The sequence below is a fragment of the Haliotis rubra genome, unplaced genomic scaffold (assembly GCF_003918875.1).
Source record: "Haliotis rubra isolate DU_JTF1 unplaced genomic scaffold, ASM391887v1 Scf12, whole genome shotgun sequence".
NCBI classification, from domain to species: Eukaryota; Metazoa; Mollusca; class Gastropoda; order Lepetellida; family Haliotidae; genus Haliotis; species Haliotis rubra.
The window spans coordinates 324025-348000 of NW_025765114.1; the positions used below are offsets into that span (position 1 = coordinate 324025).

General features: G+C 37.6%; 1 protein-coding gene across 5 annotated transcripts in view; it reads right to left on the reverse strand.

Annotated features, from left to right (window-relative positions):
• LOC124262070 (septin-7-like) overlaps window positions 1-23008 on the reverse strand; it is a 191339-nt gene extending 168331 nt beyond the window's left edge. Inside the window, exons 1-2 of one of the 5 annotated variants that reach the window (XM_046696531.1) lie at window positions 22934-23008; window positions 19650-19654 (exon numbers count right to left, since the gene is read on the reverse strand). Coding sequence is in view for 3 of the 5 variants with exons in the window: in XM_046696496.1 (XP_046552452.1) it covers window positions 5606-5959 (354 nt within the window). In the remaining 2 variants the exon portion in view is untranslated. Of the gene's footprint in view, window positions 1-5605; window positions 6067-19649; window positions 19655-22160; window positions 22620-22666; window positions 22763-22933 lie in introns of those variants that run through there. The other 4 variants (XM_046696513.1, XM_046696521.1, XM_046696504.1 and 1 more) reach the window with 4 other exon arrangements.
• Window positions 23009-23976: the final 968 nt, after the last annotated feature.

Consider the following 23976-nt stretch of genomic DNA (forward strand, 5'->3'; position numbering starts at 1 on the left):
TAATATGGATATTCCTGAAATTTGTTAAGAGGTAGATAACCCATTATGTGACTTGACACTCAGTCAGCAAGAAATCCATGATATTCTCTCCTCTGTTGATATCATTAAAGCAACAGGCCCAGATGGTATTGGCAATAAATTTCTGAAAATGAATGCTAAACAATTAGCAGTTCCCTTATCTGAAGTTTTTAATCTTTCATTAAAGAATACAGTGTTTCCTGATATCTGGAAGGAGGCATCAGTTGTTCCTATACACAAAAAAGGCAGTACAAATGAATGCTCTAACTATCGACCTGTCGCACTAACAAGCTGTGTAGCAAAGATTTTCGAAAAATGCATTTTTAAACATGTATTTAATCATTTTAGGGATAATGAAATGCTTACAAACTTACAATCGGGTTTCATGCCAGGCGAAGTCAACGGTTAATCAACTAACGCATCCTGTATGACTATATAGTGGGTGCATTAGATAGCGGTAAGGAAATTAGGGCTGTATTTTGTGACGTAAGTAAGGCTTTTGACAAGGTCTGGCATAAAGGTATTATACATAAGCTAAGACGTTATGGTATCGGGGTAACTTGTTGAAATGGTTTGAGAGTTATCTAGACAATAGAGTTCAGCGAAGTTGTTATTAATGGTTACGCTGGCCTGATCAAAGATCAATCTTAGCCAGGGTTCCCCAAGGCTCTGTCTTAGGACCATTATTGTTTATAGTTTATATCAACGACATCGTTGAAGGAATAAACAGCAATATCAGTCTCTTCGCAGATGACACATCACTTTATGCTATAATAAATGATCCTGATGAAACTGCTCTGTCTCTTTAATAATGATCTACGTAAAATTTCTGATTGGGCTGACAAATGGCAAGTTACATTTAATCCTAATAAAACAGATTCTATACAATTCTCTCGTAAAGTTCAGCCCAGCCCAAAACGAAACTTAACAATGAAGGATGGTGATATTAATGACGCTAATAGCCATAAACATTTGGGACTTACTTTACAGCACGATTGTTCCTGGACTGACCATGTTAACTGTATCGCTAAAAAGGTTGCACCCATGGTAAACTGTCTTAGAGGTTTTAAATATCGTCTCTCACGTAGAACTTTACAAACAATGTACAAACAATTTATCTTACCTATTTTCAACTATTGTTGTCACATCAGGGACAATTGTACCAAACAGCAAGCACTAACACTGAAAAACTTAATCTTGATGCACTTAGAACTATTTATGGGTGCTGTTCATGCACGAGTCACAACAAAATTTATGATGAGACAAATTTCCAACCACTATGTACTCGAAGATACATCCAAAAACTAACGTTTTTCTATAAGATTGTTAATAATTTAACTCCAAAATATCTGAACGATCTCGTCCCTCTTAAGGTATCTGACACAACAAGCTACATTTTCCGAGACCGTTTGAAGCTCCAAACTATCGATAGTAAAAGTGCAAGTTATGCTAAGTCATTTCTCCCAGATACAGTAAGATTGTGGAATTGTTTGTCTACCGATTATAGAGAAACGGCTACTTTGGGTAGTTTTAAGAAACAGATTCATGGGTCAAATAATAGTAGTCAAAATTACTTCAATTTAAGCTTTGGAACAAGATTCTGTTAGATTATCCATTCACGCCTCAGGCTCGGTTGCAGCGATTTAAACGCACATAAATATCAACAATTTATATCTTCAAATCCCTCTTGTTCTTGTGGCTACTGTCACGAAGATCCAATTCACTATTTCTTTTCGTGCGTTAATTACACTGACATAAGACATAAAATGCACTTCTATACTAAAGGATATGACATCAAATCAATACTATACGGCCACTCTAATGGATCTACTAAAGGTAATCTTGAATTATTAGAATCTATCCATTCTTTCATTGTACTGTCAGGCAGATTTATGTTGTAATATAAAAATGAAATTGCACTTACTATTAAGTATTTTCCGACACTAATGGTTCTAACGTTAAAAGCGGCTATATTACAGTTTATGATTGTTACATTTCCAGAAAGCTATTATTTATCGTTTGTTAATATCACGTTTTTCTCCGCACGATTATTATATCTATAATTTATCTGTATTCCGGAGCGGTATTCAGATATGCTTGTTTACCAATCCGGTTCCACTTTTGGAAATAAATATGTTTAAACCATATGATGTATTGATATTATGGTGCAGCCAAAATGTTGATGGTGCAACCTGATAAATTCACTTGGTTGAACCAGATCATTTCCATGATTGTAGACAATAGCTAGCTTTATTAATAATATTACATCTATGGGTTGCCTGAAAATCTCTTTAAGAACGTTCTGACTGTCACATATTTACCACCACTTTCTGATCTTGTGGCTTGACATAAACACAGAAAGACAATTGTTCCTAATTCTAACAGGTTTTTCCTGCTATTGATCATAATTTTTCAGGCATTTAATGGATTAATGCTGGTGAGAGTTAAACCGATAGTGTTTCTGAAGCAGTTTAGATTCCAACAATGTGAGTTTTATAACATTATTTAAGATATGATAATTAATGAAACATTTTCAAAACAATACAAAAGTCAAGCTAAACAAAAGTTCTGAAGCATTACAACCAGAAGGTCTGCAGCATCTCTAATTTATGTTTCCATTTTAACAACAAAACCAAAATATGGCAAATATTCCACATCTCGAATGCAAGAAGTTGATGATGAACCCAGTAATGATATGATGCAACACTAAAACAGCATGATCCAATACAGCATGCAGTGCCTTCCCTTTACAATAACATGCTTAAGGCCAAAGTGCCATGTTCACAGGGTTATTCCCACATGTCCAACAGGCTGAGGGGATTAAGTGTTATGGTTGAATGGTTGTGCAAAGTTTGTTGGCTAGGGCTAGGGCTAGGGCTAGGGGATTAGTGAACACCGCTCACTTTATCCCGCAGGCGGGTATGGCTGCAGTGTTTATCTTACTAACATGATGAGGTGAATATAGTTCACGTCATGATTTTGACACCTAGTGAACATACTGATTGTGTTTAATTTACAGAAACATGTACAATGTATACACTAAATTAATCAAATTGAATGTATAAACTAAATTGGTGAGTATAATCAGGATACATATAAAAGGGACACTATCATGCCAACTGTCATTGCAAAATGGCAAACGCTCAGGTTTGAAGAATCTTCACCACGTCTGATTTGAAAGATGTTTCTTTCATTATGGCGGGTTAGAATATTGGCCTTCAGTAACCCATGCTTGTCGTAAGAGGCGACTAACGGGATCGGGTGGTCAGGCTCGCTGACTTGGTTGACACATGTCATCGGTTCCCAATTGTACAGATCGATGCTCATGCTGTTGATCACTGGATTGTCTGGTCCAGACTCGATTATTTACAGACCGCCACCATATAGCTGGAATATTGCTGAGTGTGGCGTAAAACTCCTTTCACTCACTCACTCACTCTTTCATTATGGCCAAGCTGTGTGGAAGAATGTGCAGAAGAACAACTTGACCAACGACTACAAGAACGACCAAGTTGTGTCCTCATCATCAGGCTTGATGCTTAACAAATTCAAAGGTATTTGATTCCTCTATCATAGTCATTGTATTATATGCAGAGATGAAGATTACATGTGTTACTGTCTTGTAAAACAAAGCCAGGAACAGCAATAAGCTGTACACACACCCCTCCACCCCCACCCCCAAGTTTTAGAGAGTTTTGTAAAAACCAAAAAATATTTACCATCTGATGTTTCCATTCTTAAACATTTGACAAAATGGCATGCTTTATATACTACATATTGTATAAAACAGAAAATAGAATCCTAACTATCCAAACTAATTTTGATATTACTGTTCATGAAAACATATATTCCGACAGTGCAAAAGATTTAAGTAAAAACTAAAAAATCCCAATGAGGTGGAGAATAGTTTCAAACCATAATTTTCTTACTTTGTGTGGGGACCAAGCTGTTTAAAAACAAACATTGAGACAAATGTATCATTATACTCCTTGGTTTTCTTTTGTTACATACATTATGACTTATGCATTTGATTTTGAAAAGGTATTAAATACATTTTTCTAACTTGATCTCCTTTCAAAGCCACAAAAACAAGAGGTCAACCTGACTGTTTTTTATTAATATTTTCTATCGCTGTGTGACTATTTTATCTTTGTCTTTTCCTGAAGTGTCTTGTGAGTTTCAGTAGTAGTCAGTTCAGATGTCACTTAGTCAAGGTTCACATATCAGTTCTGAAGGATCCCTCTATCATGTCTATGTTCTAATTTTGTTCAGACTTTTGTTTGTAACAGTAAGTTTCAATCTAGCCTATTTTTGTACAACGCTATTTTTATACCATTTCCTATTATTGTGAGCATATTATTGTCATCCTGTCAACTGACATGCAAATGATAAGTATTTAGCACACGCCTGACTCACAGAAGACCCTTCAACAACCTTATGAAGAAAGCCATAAAAAAACACAGTACATGTTTATGAGATGTCAATGAATCTACAATTCTTAAAATTTCCCAGAGATGTGGTTTAGTTTCGTCCTGAACATATTTAGTGTTGCTGATTTCTTGATGCTTTCAAAAGTTGCACTTTAAAAGCCATTAACATTTGTTTCATCTACCCCTGCAGCATTAAAATACATGTACAAAGTGACTTCTATATAAATCCTTTCTTTACAATGAAAAATAATCCTTCAAAATTGAAAGTTCAATCTACTTTCAAACTTGCTTTTTTTTACTTTTCACAAGACACTTCAGGAAAAGACAAAGATAAAATAGTTTTTCTTGATGGTCAAACACACATCTCAGTTTTTAGTATCCAAGGAGATTTTATGCAATTGATGATAACATTCATCTTCTGCGGTTGGCTACAGAATAGAATAGTCAACATTATCTGTATTTTACAATTTGCAACATAACCAAAGTTACAAAACTGAACTGGCTTGTGTTTAGGCAAATCAGTTTCCCTGTCACAAAGTCACTGAAAATACTTTTCAAACTGACAGGTTGATTCTATCGATCAGTACACTAATCTAGTTCATCACAACCCTCTATGTCAGCCACCCTTCATGTCACTTTCACACCTTGTCCAGTCCTGCACTATGGCTGCCAAAGCATTTAATCCAACCAAAACTACCACAAAAATAGGGAAGACAAGCTCACTGCATGAAACAAGGTTTATGACAAAATATAGAACTGGAGAGTGGAAATGAACAGTCAAGCAGATGATTTCTCAGAAAATATCTTAATCTAGGACAAGCTAAGTATGATAGAACAAAGTTGAGTGTGTTGTGTTGAATCTCCCTATTCATCCATCTTCCACAACTGGCTGCCCTACTTATCGTGACCACTCAACCTTGACCTTCATGATGAATCACTGAGGTGCGTAAGCTTCATTCAGACACAGCAACAAAGCCAGCCCCCAGTCAAACTGACTGCGATATCTGCATGTGCCTCACTTGCTAAGATGAACAAAGGGGATTATAGATGCTTAGGCTTGGTAACAATACATTATCAGACATTTGGGAGATAAAACAATAATTGCATGTTCATAGATATGCAAGTGGGTTGGTTGAAAGGTAAAAGGTGATACATACAGGCGGCAGATTTATCCCATTTGTCTTCAAACTGCTTTCCTTGTTGCTATCCTGTTGCAGTAACCCCACAGGTTTCTCCCCTTGTGTATTGTATCGTGGTACACCTCCAGAAAGGGAAATATTAGAACTTGAATTGTGACTGGGCGAAGGAGAGCGGTCTCCACTTGTGCCAGAACCAGAGTTTTTGTCAGACAACGGACTTGTTGTTTTGTTGTCCTGAATACGAGGCTTTTCTATCTCCTCCTTCCGAAAACTGTTTCTCAAAAGTCTGGCTCTCTCGGCTACAGATGGTGGTTTCTCTGGAAGAGGTGGGGCAGGCCCACGAGCAGGGGAAGATGACATTGTGTCAGACATGAGGCACAATCAGACTCCTTCCTCACAAAGGCACAGTAGTCCAAAGCTTGCAAATGAGGCAGCCTCACTGGCTGGCAGGAAAAGAAATGTGTAGGCACTAGCACCCGTTGGTCTGCTGGCCAAGGCAGCTGCAGCACTCTCCTTGATGTGAAATTCAATCCCTCTTGCCAGCACATGTGGATTTTATTGAAAGAGAGCTGGGCTGGGAGGCGGACTTTCTGACATGCTGTTAATAGGTGATAGCACCAAGCCAATCTACAGACCTCACTACCAACATGCATATCAACATGAGCGGAACATGTCAGATTCCACGTGGAGTTTTCACAATCAGAAATGTACATAATCTTTAACTGAGTTTCCCTTACCATCCACACAGGTGAATAATCTATTTATAAATAATCCAATATACCTAGGATATCTCACATACCACACTATGATGGTTAAACTGAACATGTGGAAGTAGAAATCACTGGCATTAGTTGAGCATCATTAACAAGAAAATAGAAACTCAAATTAAAACATTCTATCATCTTTCAATATAATTAATATGCATAAATGCATCATGTTTATAACAAGAAAAACAGAGTAACTAAAATACTGTCAATGCCTGTGTTAAGACAGGTCCAATGACCAATACAAAGAAGTGTGCAGTGATAAATCTACAATTTTTAGTGAGTGAGTCCTGGGACGCGCTCAGTTGAAAAGTAATGAGTCCTTTTGAAATTATTGTGAGTCCCTCAAACTTTACATACATACAAACTAACATTTGTCCAGTTCAGAAAGAAAAATATCAGCTTGTAAAACATTATTGCTACTACATATCATACACCATTTGAAAGGTCAAATCCTAGCTACCTGTTTATAAATATGAAATTTATCTTTTATCATATTATTCAAATGATGCAACTACACCTTAAAGCTTACACAATTTATAATGTCCGGATAAACCACAAAGGAAGCAAAACATGCGGCGATTTATTTCCATTTGTAACATGTCATAATATCCCCTTACCTTTTTCTTTTCTTTTCTAATCGGAAAATTATTATAAAAAGATTTCTCACATAATATGTATGGTCGTCTATTTCCCGTTATCAGTGCCTTTCCGCTCGGTAACGTGATACAACAGTGGAAATACCTCCGTTTTCGAAGCTTCGTATGAATAACATGTAAGGCGATTCGTTTGATGGCGGCTGTCGTTCGAAAGCTCGGAACATCAACAATATCACTGTACCCTTGCCAATATTTTCACAGTTGTAGAAGCGATTTTATTGGATAAAGATTGGTTTCTAATGACGCTTTTTCGCCACAGTCTGCTATAAGGGTCGTGATTGGTCAAAATCAGACACGTGACCTAAGGAGGCCAATCATATTACGGCAATGGATACCGTCCTCGTAAACAAAAACCTTCAGATTTAGACAAAAGTTTTGGGTAAAATAATGCTATTCTGAACATATTAAGCAAGAAATCACTACCTATGCGTAAATTATGGAACTTATTGGACGATCGTGCTAGGTTATGACCTTTGACAAAATGCTTCATGTATATATTTTAGCCATTAAACATCGTGGTCCGAGCATGAAGATTGAGGCGGCGAGAGCCGATGTCACTGTCAGTGACTTGACTTGCATTACATGATCGCTCACAAAAGATGGAAATAGTAATTTTATATGTACGTTTGACAACTTTATGAATGCTGTTGTTGATTTTATTCATTAGTTTATTCAATTTATTTAATGAATTCCTCGAAACATCGTTACTTTGCTCTTTGACAATGCTATTGTAGACCCGCTGCCGAAGCATGTGTCCGAGAATCGTTGTTTTCAATAACATTGCGAAAAATAGTTTATAATTTTAATTCTGCTGATAATATATGATAAATTGAAATTTAATAAGTGTTTTCAGACATTATAAAATGTGATAGATTTAATATATGAATCATAAGTCAGGTAGATTCCTAAAATTATGTCTCATTTTGACGTGACTACTGACTGGCCGCTTTATCGGCCTCCGGTGTCTGGGGACTCATAACGTTGTGGCCGCTTAAGTGGCCTGCGGTGTTGAAAGGGTTAAACATCGTGTCCAAGCGTGAAGATCGCACAAAAAGATGGAAATAGTAGTTTTATATGTACGTTTGACAACTGTTATGAATGCTATTGTTGATATTATTCATTAGTTTATTCAATTTATTTAATGATTTCCTTGAAACATTGTTACATGCGGGTGGGGTCGGGAAAGCCCGTTTCTGATTGTCCAATGCTTAAAATAGCAGCCAATCGCTCAATCCATTACATGTACATTTGGTAGCTTAGTGTGATAAAAATGGATGCGTAAATACATACTCGCCGTGGAAACATGATCAAGATTTCGTGGTCAGTTTTTAAAGAATTCGTAAATGATAATGTTCGTAATTTATTAGGTCCAATATGTGAAAATAACATCGAAATTATCGATCGGCCTGAGTGTCCTAATTAGTAAGAAAGTAGTCGGCCATTTGAAAATGTTATCGGACTATGACCGAAGGCCGATGACAATCTGAAACCCTGCATTAAACATCGTGTCCGAGCGCTAAGTTCGAGGCGATGAAAGCCGAGATGTCTCTTGAATTACACTACACGATCGCTCAATAAAGATGGAAATAGTAAGTTATCATGTATGTTTGACAACTTTTATGATTAATATGAGTACTGTTGTTGATTTTATTCTTCAGTTTATTCAATTTGTTTAATTATTTCCACGAAACATTGTTACTTTGCTGTTTGACAACTTTGATATGGACCCACTGCCGAAGCATCCGTCCGAGAAAGCGTGAATGATCGGTGAATATGTGTGTATGCATCCACAGGACGCACATGTAAAATATTTGAGCGTCCTTTCAAATTTTCATGCGTATATTACGCAGGACGCTCGGGTCGATTTATCCCTGACCGTGACTGAACATATAAATTCTATCAGTGTTTTGATGAATGAAAGTCATAATCAAATTATTGCATGTATGTGATTTCACGTTAAAATATCTAGATTATAACTTACTTGGCATATTTGCTCGCCGGGGGCTTCGCCGGCTGACGTTTGAGAAATAACCAAGCTTCCGCCATGTTGGGAAAGAGAGACGTTTAAACAAGACGTTTCCTGATTGGCTACTGTTACTATCTGAGCCAATCAAATACAGTATTACATCGGTGCCAACCCGGATGTAAATATGGCGCTATCGTCAACAGCACGCACTTTTCCCGATGTTTTAAGGTATTTGCGATTTATTCAAGCAATTGATAAGTTATTAAAACATCTGAAAAAGCATATGAATTACATACATATTATTTGACACGTATAGATAAATCTAGTCGCCCAGAACTTTTTTGACTGGCGACAAAATTGTGCATTTTTAAAAAACTTGGTCGCCCCAATGCACATTCAGTCGCATTTGGCGAGCTGGCGACCGGTAGTTTCTATCACTGGTAGCATATAAAACAGCCTCTAGTAACAGTTTGGACAAATAATAGTTACGGTCTGGACATATCTTTAATAAATTTCAATTTTGAAGAATATGTTCTATGGTGTGATAATAAATTTCTATTTACTTATCTGTCTGCTTTAAATAATAAAAACCAAATCAAATTTATTACTGTAAGTTTCTATTTTCTATAAGGTCTATAGTCTTTATGAATTAAAGGTAATGGTTAAGACATCTATGGTAACAAGTTGGACAAAATGTAGTAACGGTAAACAACTTAATTGTATTCCAACCTTTAAAGATTTTTTGGGTGTAAACTGTTTTAACTTTAACTGTGAGAGATGTACGGCTACCATTTACTTTGAATATTGCTAGGTGCTAATATGTTGGCCATCTCACGATTAACAAAAACTAAAGGTACCTGAGTGAATGAAAGAAGTATATTTCGTGGAGACTAATATTGCACCATAATATCAACAGCAAAATGATATCTATGCAGTGGCTTGTGTAGCATGACCATGTGTATAGTATCATAGTTGTTGCAGTACCTTTCAGAATTTAATCATTTGCAACTTTTTAGAGGGATAACAATTTGTTTGTTACACTGATGTCCCGGGCCCTGTTCCTCAAAGCGATCGTAGTGCTACGACCGTCGTAAGTCTATGTTAAAGTATGGGAGTTACGATCATCTTAGGGTTACGATCGCTTTGAGGAACGGGGCCCTGACCGTTACCAATAATGTCACAACCGTTACTATTCATTCAATTTTCGTTTCCCAATTGCACTCTTCCCTAGATTATAAGTGATTTGCAACCTAGACAGGTGTGTTTTTCTATTCTTTACAAGCTACAGTTTGTTTTTATCTAATTAATTCATGATAATACATGCTGGTGTCATCAAAAGATGTTCTGGGCTTAGTAGCTGATGTTTATTTTAGACAATTTTACCTGTTGAAAGCTATATACATAATAATGTTTCAGAAAAATGCTATTATTTTTTGGTAAATAAATGAAAGATACAAAATAACACTTCTAAGATTCATGATAATAGTTTTTACCTTCAAGTTTGATTAAGTCGGTGTAAAAGCTGTGTCTGCCATCTTTAAAAGATTTTTATGAATTATATTTCAAAATCCTTATTCTGATTAAGAAGTGGTAACGGTCAGGACTTTCCCTCTCCCTATTAATTACTTACGTATCAATTAAAAGGTCAGTTAGTAAATTTGAGCCTGCATGTTTGTATTTTTGAATAATTAAGTGTTTGAGATTTCATTTGAATAAAAATTAAATCAATTTTCAGGAGTTTGATTTTATTGTAATAAAGAATTGAAAATCCTACCAATTTTGAAAATGACCCATATAGTTTTTTGTAAAACAGTCTCTCATAACCCTTTATTAGGTGGCATTTGTTGTACTTTTACGTTTTAGTATTCAAAATGCTGTATTTTAAACCATGTTGTACAAATGTGAGACTTTAATAAACTTTTTTGTATTGTAATGTATCTACAAATGGCAATTTTCACATTCCATGAGGCACGGAACCATGTTGGACTGTATACTCCATGGACAAGATGTGTTAGGGTACTGGCTTTTGGGTACTTTTCTGATCCTTAGCAATATTGTAAATGTCAGTGCTGTGTTAATCAAAACCTACAACTGTCCATTATTATTTGGGGATGTGAAAACTGGGACTTCCTAAATCTGCATGGGGTGGTGACTATGTATCGGTTAGAATGACATAATGAACTGTAAACAGCTTACGTGAAAGTAAAATGAACAGTAGTATTACTAATATAGGGGCAGCTCAAGAATGTTGTGATGTGTCTACATATTGATGCAATATCTGAGCGTCTGGATTATTTAGATTCAACCATGAACGCATCTGATAACTCGAGCACACTGCAAAATATCAAGGATATGTGACACACGATTGAACACTTGGATCAACTCAGTAGAAAGCACAATATACTTTTATATGGTGTATCCAAAACTGAAGAAGAGCACCATATGTTAACAGAATATGTGACAAGAGATAGGCAACCACTGCAAAATTTGACTTAGCAATTGCACACTGCATGAAGACCCCATATTCACAATTTTCCCATCTGTCTTTTATATGTTTTGCTAGTTTGGACAAGAAAATTCAAGCAATCCCATGTCAATTACAAACGAAAATAGCATAGGGATTGCCAATAATAATAATAATAATAATACATTTGTAAAGCGCCTAATATCCATCTTACAGATGCTCAGTGGCGCTAATACAGTGATAAAACTGAACATATATACATATAACAGAGAATGATTATCTACTGGTACACAGATAGAAATAGGTGAGCCTTAAGCTGTGATTTAAAGGTGTCTTTAGTGGTTGTATCTCTGAGGTTTTGGGGAAGCGAATTTCAGAGTTGTGGGCTGACGAAAGAGAAGGCGCGTTCGAAAAGTCCATTTAGTGATTTTGGTTGAGTCAAGAGAGAGTCACTGGAGGATCTGAGATTCTGCTGAGGTGAGTAAGGGGAGATAAGTTCTTTGAGATAGGATGGAAAGTTTTTATTGTAGAGACAGTGATGAGTGAGGGTGAGGAGTTTGAAGGTGATTCTTGCAGAGATGGGAAGCCAGTGAAGTGACTGAAGCACAGGAGAGATATGGTCATAGCGGGAAGAACGGGAGATACATCGGGCCGATGAGATCTGAATTCTTTTAAGTTTCTGAATTGATCTGAATGACATGTTTGCGTACAGTGAGTTGCAATAGTCAAGTTTTGAAGTTACTAGGCAGTGCATCAACGTTTTGCAGGTTTGAATGTCAAGATAGTGGCGTACTCTGCTGTTGTTGAAAATGCTGTAGTAGCAAGCTTTGCTGACAGAAACAATATGGGCGTCCATGGACATGGTGGAATCAAGAATTACTTCCACATTTCGTGCACTGTGTGAGGACAACCTCAGCATCACCAATGTGAAGACACGTGGAGTCAGATTCTAGCTTTCTGAGCTGGTGTTTGGATCCAATGAGAAGACATTCCCAATGACCTAACAAGGGTCTGGAGAAGAGTACAAAAGGACTTCTGACAGAACAAGAAAAAACTGTGTCCAGGGACACGGATGGCCCCGCTGACATTCATAAGACATATAAAGATCAATAATTGAACAAAATTCACTAACAAGTTCAATAAACATCTATGCAACTATGACATGCACACCTTTCGAGTCTCAATGAAACACATGTATAAGCTTAATCAATTCTGTTGAGCAGTTTTTGTGGAGAAGTGGATAGACTTAATCCCCTATTTCACTATCATCAAAGAGAAATTCAGGAACCTTTTTCTAAGTTCAAAATTCTCTAAACATACAAAAAATTATAAAATACGAAAACAAAATATGAGATGCACACCTTTAGAGTCTCTATAAAAGACATATGTAAGCTAAATGAGTTTTGTGTAGTGGTTTTTGAGGAGAAGTGGTTAAGTACACCCCCTGTTGTATGGGACGAACTGGACGAATAGAGCCAATTCAAGTTCAAACATCTGTAGAAGTGACAAAATTAAGAAATTGGATGAACAAGGTATGAGACGCACACCTTTAGAGTCCCAATGAAACACACATAGAAGGCCAATTCTGTTGAGCAGCTTTTGTAGAGAAGTTGATAGATATCATCCCCTATAACACTATATTCAGAGAGAAATTCAACAAAATTTATGCAAGTTTAAACGGCATTAAAATTGGAAAAATAAATAAAATACAAAATCAAAATATGAGATGCACACCTTTAGAGTCCCTATAAAGCACATGTGTAATCTAAATGAATTCCATAGAGTAGTTTTTGAGGAGAAGTGGATAACGTACACCCCCTGTTGGATGGAATGAACAGACTGAATAGAACAAAATTCAACTAAGTTCAAACATCTGTAAAAGTGACAAAATTAAGAAATTGGATGAACAAGGTATGAGATGCACACCTTTAGAGTTCCAATGAAACATACGTAGAAGCTCAATCAATTCTGTTGAGCAGCTTTTGTGGAGAAGTGGATAGACTTCACCCCCTACAACACTATATTCAGAGAGAAATTCAACAAAATTCAAATGGCATTAAAATTGGAAAAATAAATAAAATACAAAATCAAAATATGAGATGCACGCCTTTACACTCCCTATAAAGCACATGTGTAATCTAAATGAATTCCATACAGTAGTTTTTCAGGAGAAGTGGATAACGTACACCACCTGTTGGATGGAACGAACACTGGCTGAATAAAACGAGATTCAACTAAGTTCAAACATCTGGGAGTATGATTGCCGATGGTTTTGGAGAAAATGCCTGCTTACTGTCGAGGAAATGATTTGTAGATGTTGCAATAAATGTTTAGACCCGTGGAATGGCGCTGCTGATCGAATCTAGCCCTACATAGGTGCTGTCAACGTGGCTGGAATTAATAAACGAATTTACAAGGTGAGTTTTCGCTGTCTTGGGTGATCCATGATTTTGGCTTGGAATTGCGGAGGTAGCTGTTTTCAGTGAGTCGTGGCGTATAACTTTTGAAATAATGATCCGATTGTGACCATTTATAGCTCATTTTGTAGGGAAATCATCTCGCTTTTGATCCGTAGGCCTCGACGGGGCCTTAAAAATAGTTTACGTGGTGAAATCTAACTTAGATTGAGGAAGGGGTGGTTCCGTTGTTACATCCCTTTCCTTTTATATAGTACTAGGGTAGGGTCTATATACCTATATGTCTTTCTGACGATGTTTCTAAGCGTGACACGCTCCTGTGGTTGGCCTAGGCCAGATTCTCCCTGGGGAAAGTTTAGACCGGGGAAGAAATGGCCTGCTACACTGGTACTCCAAGCTGAGAAAATCTCAGTACTTGGAAGACTGTCAGGTGGTATCAATGTACTAACCAGAAATTAATAAGTCAAGGATGTGAAAAGACCTTTTACTGGGGATAATGTATTTGATACGTCATTGTTTAATCTGGAAAAAGTGTTTTTCTTGCATGTGTTTACATAAACCTAAAGTACTGTCGGAAATAGAAAAAAAATTAAAAAATTCACATTTATATCTACAATTTATGTAGTTACCATGTGAAAGTGTGAAATATCTGTTAAACTAAGTTCGGCCTAACTACAGTCTCAGTGGCATGGGGATAGGAAACATAAAACAAAAAAGGACTTCACTGAGAAGAGATTAGTGCAGAAATGAGCAAAGCGTTTTTTTCTAAGTCCAAAGCGACTTATTTTGAACACACCATGGCTTAATGCAAATTAGTGTGCAATGATATTGCATTATAAAGGACACTTTTTATATGCCCCTTTTGAAATTAGACTTAGCTTCATTATAAACGATAGCTGACGTAAAAAATAATAACTTTAATACTGAAATTATTAAGGATGTAGCTACTATTGAGTCTCACTATGACCATAAAAACAAACAGGTAGGAGGGGTTGTCTCAAAAGCAAAACCAGGACAGGTGATGCAGACGGTGGTTGGGGTCGGGCTAGGGAATAGACATAAGATAAAATATACCTTTAGAGGAATTAAACTGGGGAAGTAAACAGCATGTCATAACAATTTACAAACAAGAAGTCATCAATATCCCCCGCACGGCAAAATACTCTTTATGAATATGTCTCCTAGTTATGATTATATCAAATGTTTTGGAGTGTATGTAGCAAAGTGGAAGTAGAGTATTGAAAGGTTTTTAAGATCTGCTCCAGAAAGCAGCACTACCACCAAATTCAGTTGAAGCCTAACTTGCTGCCATGGAAATGCAACAAGATGACATCCTTATAGTCACAGCCAAGGTCATGTTTCCACGGAAACCACAAAAAAAAAAATTCATATCTGGGTCTAAACCCCAAAAGGCACATCTAGGCATCGTGGTTGACATGTGTACCAAGTTTGATGAAGCTAGCATGCTTAGTTAAGGAGATCTGCTCCGGACAAGATGACATCCTCATAGCCACAGCCTAAGTCAGGTTTCAATGGAAACCGCAAAAAATAAGATTCATATCTCGGTCTAGACGGAACTCGTTTCTATATCCCCCCTTCAACTTCGGTATCATGTAACAAGAATACCATTTGTCAGCAAAATGTGATACAGTTCCAACCAGCAAGCCCACCCCTATAGATAAATTACCAGTTCCTAAGAAAATATTTTTTTGAAATGTGATTGCAGTTCCTTTTGTGTCAAATGGGTGACTGTAGTGTGTCTGGGATTTTAAAAAAATGATAATTATGCTTCAGACAGGGGAAAATAGGAATTATATGCTATAAAAATTACACTGGAAATATTTTGTTGAAAAAAAATAATTAGGATCCTAGTTCTCATTAATAACGTATCAAGTCTCCATCCAAGGTCCCAGCATTGTCCAGCAGAGATAATATACGCGACGCAGATAAGTTATTCCCCGAAAACTGGTGAATTATAAAATACTAGTCAGGACAATATATGTTTCCCTAGCTTTTGGTTATGGAAATAGTTATGGTACTTGGTCATAGCCTTAGAATGACATCATGTTAGCCAATGAGAATACAGAACAACTTTCACGGCACCGACTACTGACAACTAGCGAGTCTGATGCCGATGTGCAAAATTGGACAAAATGGATAACAATAAAAGCAACACGTAGTTCATGATTAGCCGTTGTATTTGGCAATGTTTCGGGTAGACTGCAGCATTTAGGGCTCCAAACCGAAAAGAATGTTATAACAAAACATTTTCAAGCTTACATAAAATCTGTTACTCATTAAATATATGCCGTAAATGCATAGTTTTTGTCAACTTTGATATTATGTTCTTCATATAAAGTTATTAGGAAGTAATATTTCTGATAAATGTTCCACAAGTAAACTCATAACTATGTATATACCTTTATATGAAGAACATAATATCAAAGATGACAAAAACTATGCATTTATGGCCTATATAGTATATTTAATTATTTTAAATAAATTGGGGCATTAAATCGGACTTGATTTAATTTATGTTAAAAATACCACTGACAGTAAGTTGTAACAAGGAATGATGGAACATAAATGAATCTTGTGGGTACCTCTTCCTTCTTCAGCCTAGCTTTTGGATTTTCATACCCCATGTGTGCATGTCTCTTTCATATGCGCCCAACTCAGAATATGTCGGAACATTTCTCCTGCCTAAATGTGTCTCTTTACTTGGACAACGGAAGAAATTGTAGCTCTTTCCGTTGTTCAATAATTCTGTGCATCCCCAGGCAACAAAATACACCATTGTACCATTTACAAAAACGACAGAAACAACACGATTTGTATTACTGTAGCGCTTTTTCACTGGTAATATGGCGGATTCTAGTCACATATGACGTCATGAATGGAAAGGTCACGTGAGTTCCAGCGGAATATGCATAATGGCCAAAGCTAAGATAACAGACTGAAACATAATAAAGCATATTTTTGAAAAAACACGTGGGGTACATGTTTCTGATGACTTTATCTTTCACCCAGCAAATTATTGCAATTGTCTAGTATTCTCCTGTAAGGAAATGAAACCTATTTTTACTCAGTTCAACATAAGGCAATCACCTTGTTGCACCAAACAAAAACAGGTTGCACCTGCTGCTTAATAAAAAATCTTATATAATGCTTGAGTTTAAGTAGAGACGGTTAAGAACAGTATAAATAACATGATGAACCTCCCCTGCGAAATCAGAGTTCAAACGATTTACTAAATTCACCCCAGCTTGGGTGAAAAGTGGTTTCAACAGCTGTGCTGCGCTCATGGCCCATGCGCAGTGAACAGGTTAGCGCAGCTTGGAAGCGGGGTGTCTGAATTTTAAGGTCGTGAGCAGTAATAGTCTAATCTTGGTTGTGTACACAAACAACAAATAGTAAATAATCTACTTGTTACATAAAAGAACCTTGTTAAGGATCTAGATCTACTAAGCTATGTGTCAACCAGTGAGGCATTCGACATTTCAAGACGGAAAACCTTCGCTGGCGGTGAGTACTTGGACTCAGAGTAGGCTTTGATTGGAGCTATTTTTCTAATGTTTTGAGACCGCCTCCATGGTGTAGTGGTTAAAGCGTCCACTCGGAGAGTGGAAGGTCACGGGTTCGATCCCCGACCGCGTCATACCAAACGACGTTAAATTATGGTACTTGTTGGTCCCTGCCTGGCGCTCGGCATTAATGGGTACAACAAGGACTGGTCAGCTCGGAGTCAGTATAATGTGCCTGAGTGGGGTATTCATGCTTCACTGCGGCATGGTATCTCAGTAGGCTAGCACTATAACACCAGCTTAAGTCTGGGCTAGTACAAGCAGCCGCACATACTAAATGTATTCAAAAGTTGCCACAGCCTGTATCATGTATCAATTAAATCTCACTCAGCTTCAAGGTTTCAGTTTCACTCATTTTTTAATGCAGTTAAACAATTGCAAAAGATTTTATTAATTGCAGATCCAAATTATCAACCCTGTATGATTTTGATGTGTTGTCCACTCGCTTGCCCAGACTGCTTGTGTCCAATGGACAACATTTTTCAGCTTGTTAGGACACAATGACACATACAAGAAGTTTTCCTCTTTCTGTTTCCATTTGAAAGAAATCATACACCTTTAAAGTGAGTCAGCATTTTGTCAGTGAATAACAGTGTGTACTAAGTTTGCACTGTTCCTGCTACTGTTGTGCACCCTTCCTGTTAGAAATTGTCCTCTGAGAATGATAGCATCAATCCTGCCTCGGCGTGTCACTGAGGAGGAACTCAATGAAGGAATAGATAATCTTTGACAAGAAGATGGAAAATCGGGCTGTTGAGCACGACTGACAGTCTGAACGAGGAACTAAAAGTCCAAGGGCCACATAGCTTGAGAATCCAGGGATCAATGATCCCAAGAAATGGGTAGGACCAGTTGAGGAAGAAATGATAGAGAGCAGTGTAGGGTAGATCTATGAGTAGTAGCAGGGTCATGCCTGGGAATCGCTGAAGGCAGTGATTAACCATCATTGAGGATCCAATAGGACACAACAGAGGAATCAATGGCTGTGGAATCAACGAGAGAGGAACTGTCGGTGGGAAGTAGGAAGATACTGAAGACATAATCGCCTGAGGAAGAACAGATGCTGTCATCGTAAGTCCTGTTGAAATTAAGGGTAGGTACTTTGGGATCAGAGATGGTTGTGGAACCCACGCTGGCATTACCAAAGAGGGATTGACAAATCTTACTGGAGGAAACGACAGACCAACTTGCAAGATCATAGATCTTGGTGGGATCAATGAACCCAAAGGAACAATTGATGAAGCTGATGGAGAGATTGACTATCCTCGAGACAGGACTGACAAACCATGGTGAAGGATCAACAAAACAGGAGTGTTTGCTGAATCCACACAACCACCACTTTAGACTGAATAGACGGGCATCTGAGGATCAGACAATGCCTTTGCTAGGTCCCAAGAAGTGATGAAGATTTCCACTGAGGAAAGAGTCGCAAGGAGCATCCAGGAAGGTGTCGTCTACAGTGATTGTTGAAGCTGTTTTGGACAAATGAGCCTTCTTTGTGGTGCGTTTGGATATCTTGATAGAATACAGGTTCATTTGGTCCGGTTGTTCCTTGTGATCTCTGTATTCGGACTGAGAGCATGCAAATGGGTCACAGTTCAGTAGATTGATACTTAATGATAGTAGACAGTGTACAGACCAGCTATATCCCCATGCAGTGGTTGCAGGATGAGTGGGGATCATAAACAGGAAAGATTGAAATAATTATCCCTTATGATGGATTGTTTCATCACAAGGGATGCAAAAAGGGGGATCATCGCCTTTCAATAAAAATTCATGTGAATATCTGCTGTGGCCAACACAACATCGTCGCATGATACCTACTTGAGTCTCCAAATTCTTTTGCATTAGATCACGGATATAAGATCTAATCACAGCTTTGTAATCAGAGTATGGGATCAGAAGTGTTGTCACAGATTTGCCTTAGCAGCAAAATCTGCCATTGTGTTACCAGATTCATGGCTGTGTAACCAACAGTGAGGATATGTTTCAAAATTTTACAACTGTTGCTGAGGTCTTATTGATTGACTGGTCAACAAGTTGGTTAAATGCTTGCTATGTGAGTGTTCAAAATATATTATGATCAAACCTAATTGCTACCCTGCAACAGAGACTGATTAGACTCGTCATGACTGTAATATATGCAAAAAGGCTGTAACTAAATCTTTTCCAAAGCAATTACAAGCAGGAATCATGCGAAAAACTTACCGAGGCTATTATCACAGTAGATCGGTCCACAAATATATCCATCAGGAATCATATGAAAAGAGAAGAAACAATGGCAAATGTTAATGACAAGAAGCCAATTAGTGCTGAAACATTCTATGATTTCTATGATTTCTATGAAATCAAATGAAAGTCTCTGCATTATGCCTTCACCCCTCTGAGTAACACTGATTGCATTCACACTTTATAACTCTAGAATGGGAACCAAAAGAGATAATTCACTGGCCACGTGTAAAATATGCCTGCAGTAAGGGATGCAAGGTCCATCGACGGGAACATCTGTTGGAGCTGCAGCTATACCAGTACAGATTCCTTGTTTGCCTTCCCTGATATAAATGCCAGCAAGAGCAGGCTGGAAATAACCTCATTGATAATACTGCATTTAACACAGTTCACACACAGTAAAAGCAGTGTTAAGTGTTCAGTCAACATTTTCAGTCATCAAAACTGCCATTGTACCATAGTTTGAAACATATCTTTTGTTCTAAACTTGTATAAGCATAAAACTTAGAGATAATCATGTGTTCACCATGACAGAATGTTATCCGGACATTTTCCTGACCATAGCATTTTAGTAGGGGCATTCTTAACATTCTTGCAGACACAAATACTTAAAAGTATGTTATGGACATTCTGGCTGACAAGCAGCCAGTGATTCAACACCCAAGAAAATGCAATTATCTTAATAATGTCAACAATGATGGTCAACATTACCTCACCAGTTGTGTTTAAGCTGAAGAATAAAATAGAAATCTTAAGTAACTAGGTGAAGAAAGACTTGTTTTACATTCTATTTTGACTGCAATTATGTCTTAATGATGAAACAAGTAAAATGTGCCACCACTGCACTCTTGCACCAACAAAATGAATAACCATGGTCTACACAAAGACAAACTCCAATATTTGTAATATTCTAGAAAATTATATTTTCCTTTCTTTCAACTTTTAGAAAAAAAGCTTAATATTTAATCTAGATACAACAACCTGCATCCCTTGTAGTGACTGCCAATATATCAGCTTCTGATAATGTCTTAATATGATGCAAACAAGAAGATTTTATTTTCATTTTTTCAATACTAGGCCACAAACAAATCAAAGTTGAATCACGGTCTCACTACAGACATTCAAAAGGTTCCCGCTAGCTCACTGGTACTTCTTTTCATATTGAATGTTTGTAAAAAGAAAAATAGATAAATAAAAACTGTTGTATGAACCAAAAATATGTGGAAAGAGTGAAAATGAGTTTGCTTTTGAACTTGGATCATGATCCACTTTCAGTGAACTACTAGTATCCCATTTTCTGGACTAGGTAAGGATGCATGCTTTAAATTCATTTTGTCTGATTGCTTCCATTAAGTTGTAAGTCTAGGTCAGATGGTTTCCATACATGTTATATCAGTGGCGGATCCAGAGGGGGTTCAGGGGTTTGATTAACCCCACCCCCACCCCTCAAAATGACTTAAGATCACATTTTTTCGCTTGGTGGAGCCAATGGGGGTTCTGGTATCACAAGCCCACAAATCTAAGGATTAGTTTTGAACCCAATAGACTTATTTTGTTTTAAACACATTTCATTCAAAATGTTTTCACAGAAGCTAGAGTGGGCAAAAGTAGGAAAGCACAGTATTAACAGTATAATTGGTATATACAGTTCAACAGATATGGGGAAGCCCATTTTTTCTGGTGACCCCACCATGATATTGCTGGAATATTGCTAAAAGCGGCGTAAAACCATACTCACTCTACAGATATGTATTACAATATTTTGTTCTGATAACTGTATACTTGGTAAAGATTATATGCAGTCTTGTGATTACCTACATTGTTTAAGTTAAAATCAGCACAGACTTTTATTCCTATCTGATGTTCCCATCGTAATTCATTGACAGGGGTGGAAAGACGCCCGAGTCCAGTGTTTTTTTCTGTCGGGCAAGCAAATTTGTATATCACACTGTGCCGGTGTCCAGCTGACTTTCCAATGTTAATAATTATGTAAAAAATCAACAAGAAAACAGCTGGTATAGTGGAAAAATTATCAGGGCAAGTGATTTTACATGTGCCACTGTACCGGAGTACACTAGCAATTTTAAAGTTATTTCCACCCCTGATTGACTTCACATGCTATAAAAATTTATATACTAGAAAATAGAATAAGTAACTCAGCCTTATTTTGAGACTGCTGTTATCAGAACCATAAAATTCATTTTCAGAGGCTTTGAATATAGAAAATTAGATCTAAACAGTGTCACTCACAAACACTTCTCAAAAGTGCAATAGGGTACATGATTCACAAAAATATTGCAATACAATTCATTTGCCAGTACACAGCCCTTGCAAGACGCCATTAAATTAACAAAAAGAACTATTATTCAGGACGTCATTTAAAAACATGCAAAAACCAGTTCGGAGGACAAAGATATCTTTCATCGAGACACACTACAAGATGATTTTCCCGTGCATAATATGTGTACAACGTGTAACAAAGGGACTTACTTTCTACTGCTGACATGCTTATCCAATAGTTTTATGTTAATCCAGCCTCCAAAAAGTCTTTATAATTCGTATATACTAGTTAACCACATCGAGTAATTCGCGATCGTTTGGTCACGACTCTTAACTGGTCATCGATGGCCGAGACTGAGAAGTACACAAACCGCTGAAAACAACCCAGCTCGATGGTGCCTTGTTCCTTGAAAACTGAGAGTTGTTTCCGTTGCTTCCTTTACTTGGTTATGCCTACACACGATGCAGCTGTTGAGGAAAGATGGCTCGGCGACTAAAGTCTCCGTCGCTAGCATGAATCATTTCCGGAAACGACAACCGAAACGGGGTTTCACAATTCTATGTTATCCATAGGGTGACCCGGTAGAGCACTCTTAATGTTTCATTGATATTCCAGAATTATTATCTCACCTAAATGCAACTAAAGCACTATCGTTGTTCACAAAGTATGATTTTGTTTAGCTCGTCCACGAAAAAAAATGTGAAAATGATCTTACCCATTAAAATCTTATATTCATGTGGAAAATATTCGCCGCCAGGCTCTTTAATAACAGTGCTTTGCGCATGTGCAACATTTAATCAAAACTCAATTGCCTCCCTTTAACCCTCAGGGTACAAAAGTAAGCTGGGCACCGTCTCGCATATCACCGGCGCGCGTAAAGGGAGCCGGGAACCAGGTTAGGTGCAAAACAACAAACCAAACCCCCACCCCCCCACCCCCCGCGTGTGACGCCAACCGACTGGACCCCGTTTCTCAATCGTACCAGCTTTGGCGCAAGTTAACCGCGCAAAGGGAGCCGGGAACCAGCTTGCGAATGGGCAGTCGCTGAGAGTAAGCTGAGTCCCGTCTTTCACATCGCTCAAAGAGAGCCGGGGGCAATTTAACCTCACTATGGCAAGCCGCTTTCACATTTATTTATGGCAAGCCGTTTTCACATTTATTAAAAGATACTGATATCTGACATTGTTAAAGATATCTTAAATGAAAATAGAGATATCTTGAATTGAATTGACCGGCTTGCCATACATCACGGCTGTGACAGACAGTGAGTGAGTGAGTTTAGTTTTACGCCGCACTCAGCAATATTCCAGCTATATGGCGGCGGTCTGTAAATAATCGAGCCTGGACCAGACAATCCAGTGATCAAGTGCATGAGCATCGATCTGCGCAATTGGGAACCGATGACATGTGTCAACCAAGTCAGCGAGCCTGACCACCCATCCCGTTATAGTCGCCTCTTACGTCAAGCATAGTCGCCTCTTGTGGCAAGCATGGGTTGCTGAAGACCTATTCTACCCCGGATCTTCACGGGTCCTGTGACAGACAGTAACAAGCGCTTTGAAACGGTTTCTCCAAATGAATTTCGGTTTTGTGTTTGGTAATAATGTAACCAGATTATGTATAAGACAAAATATTATGGATGTCCCCTTCTTCTTTATTGTATACACAACTTTTCTGGGCTTTTCCTTGCCCCTTCGCCAGGTGACTGCTTACTAACACATATACAGGATATATACTCTTCGGAAAAATAGAAACTTGACATGCTGTTTTGGAGTTTACTTACTGAGTGCATATAACTGAGTCAAACATTATATCATTGCTAAATTACAGTAAAATCATCACTTTACAAATTTCCAAAACATGATTATCAAGAAAGTGTTTGATAAAACCACATAGGGCTATTAAAGCCACTAGTAGTATATACACTGGGGTTTCGAGATCACTTTTGCCAAAGGCCTCTGTAAAGCTTTATTTCATAGATAAAGCCTTTATCAGGCCCCGATCCCTTCCCCCAGTGTATATACC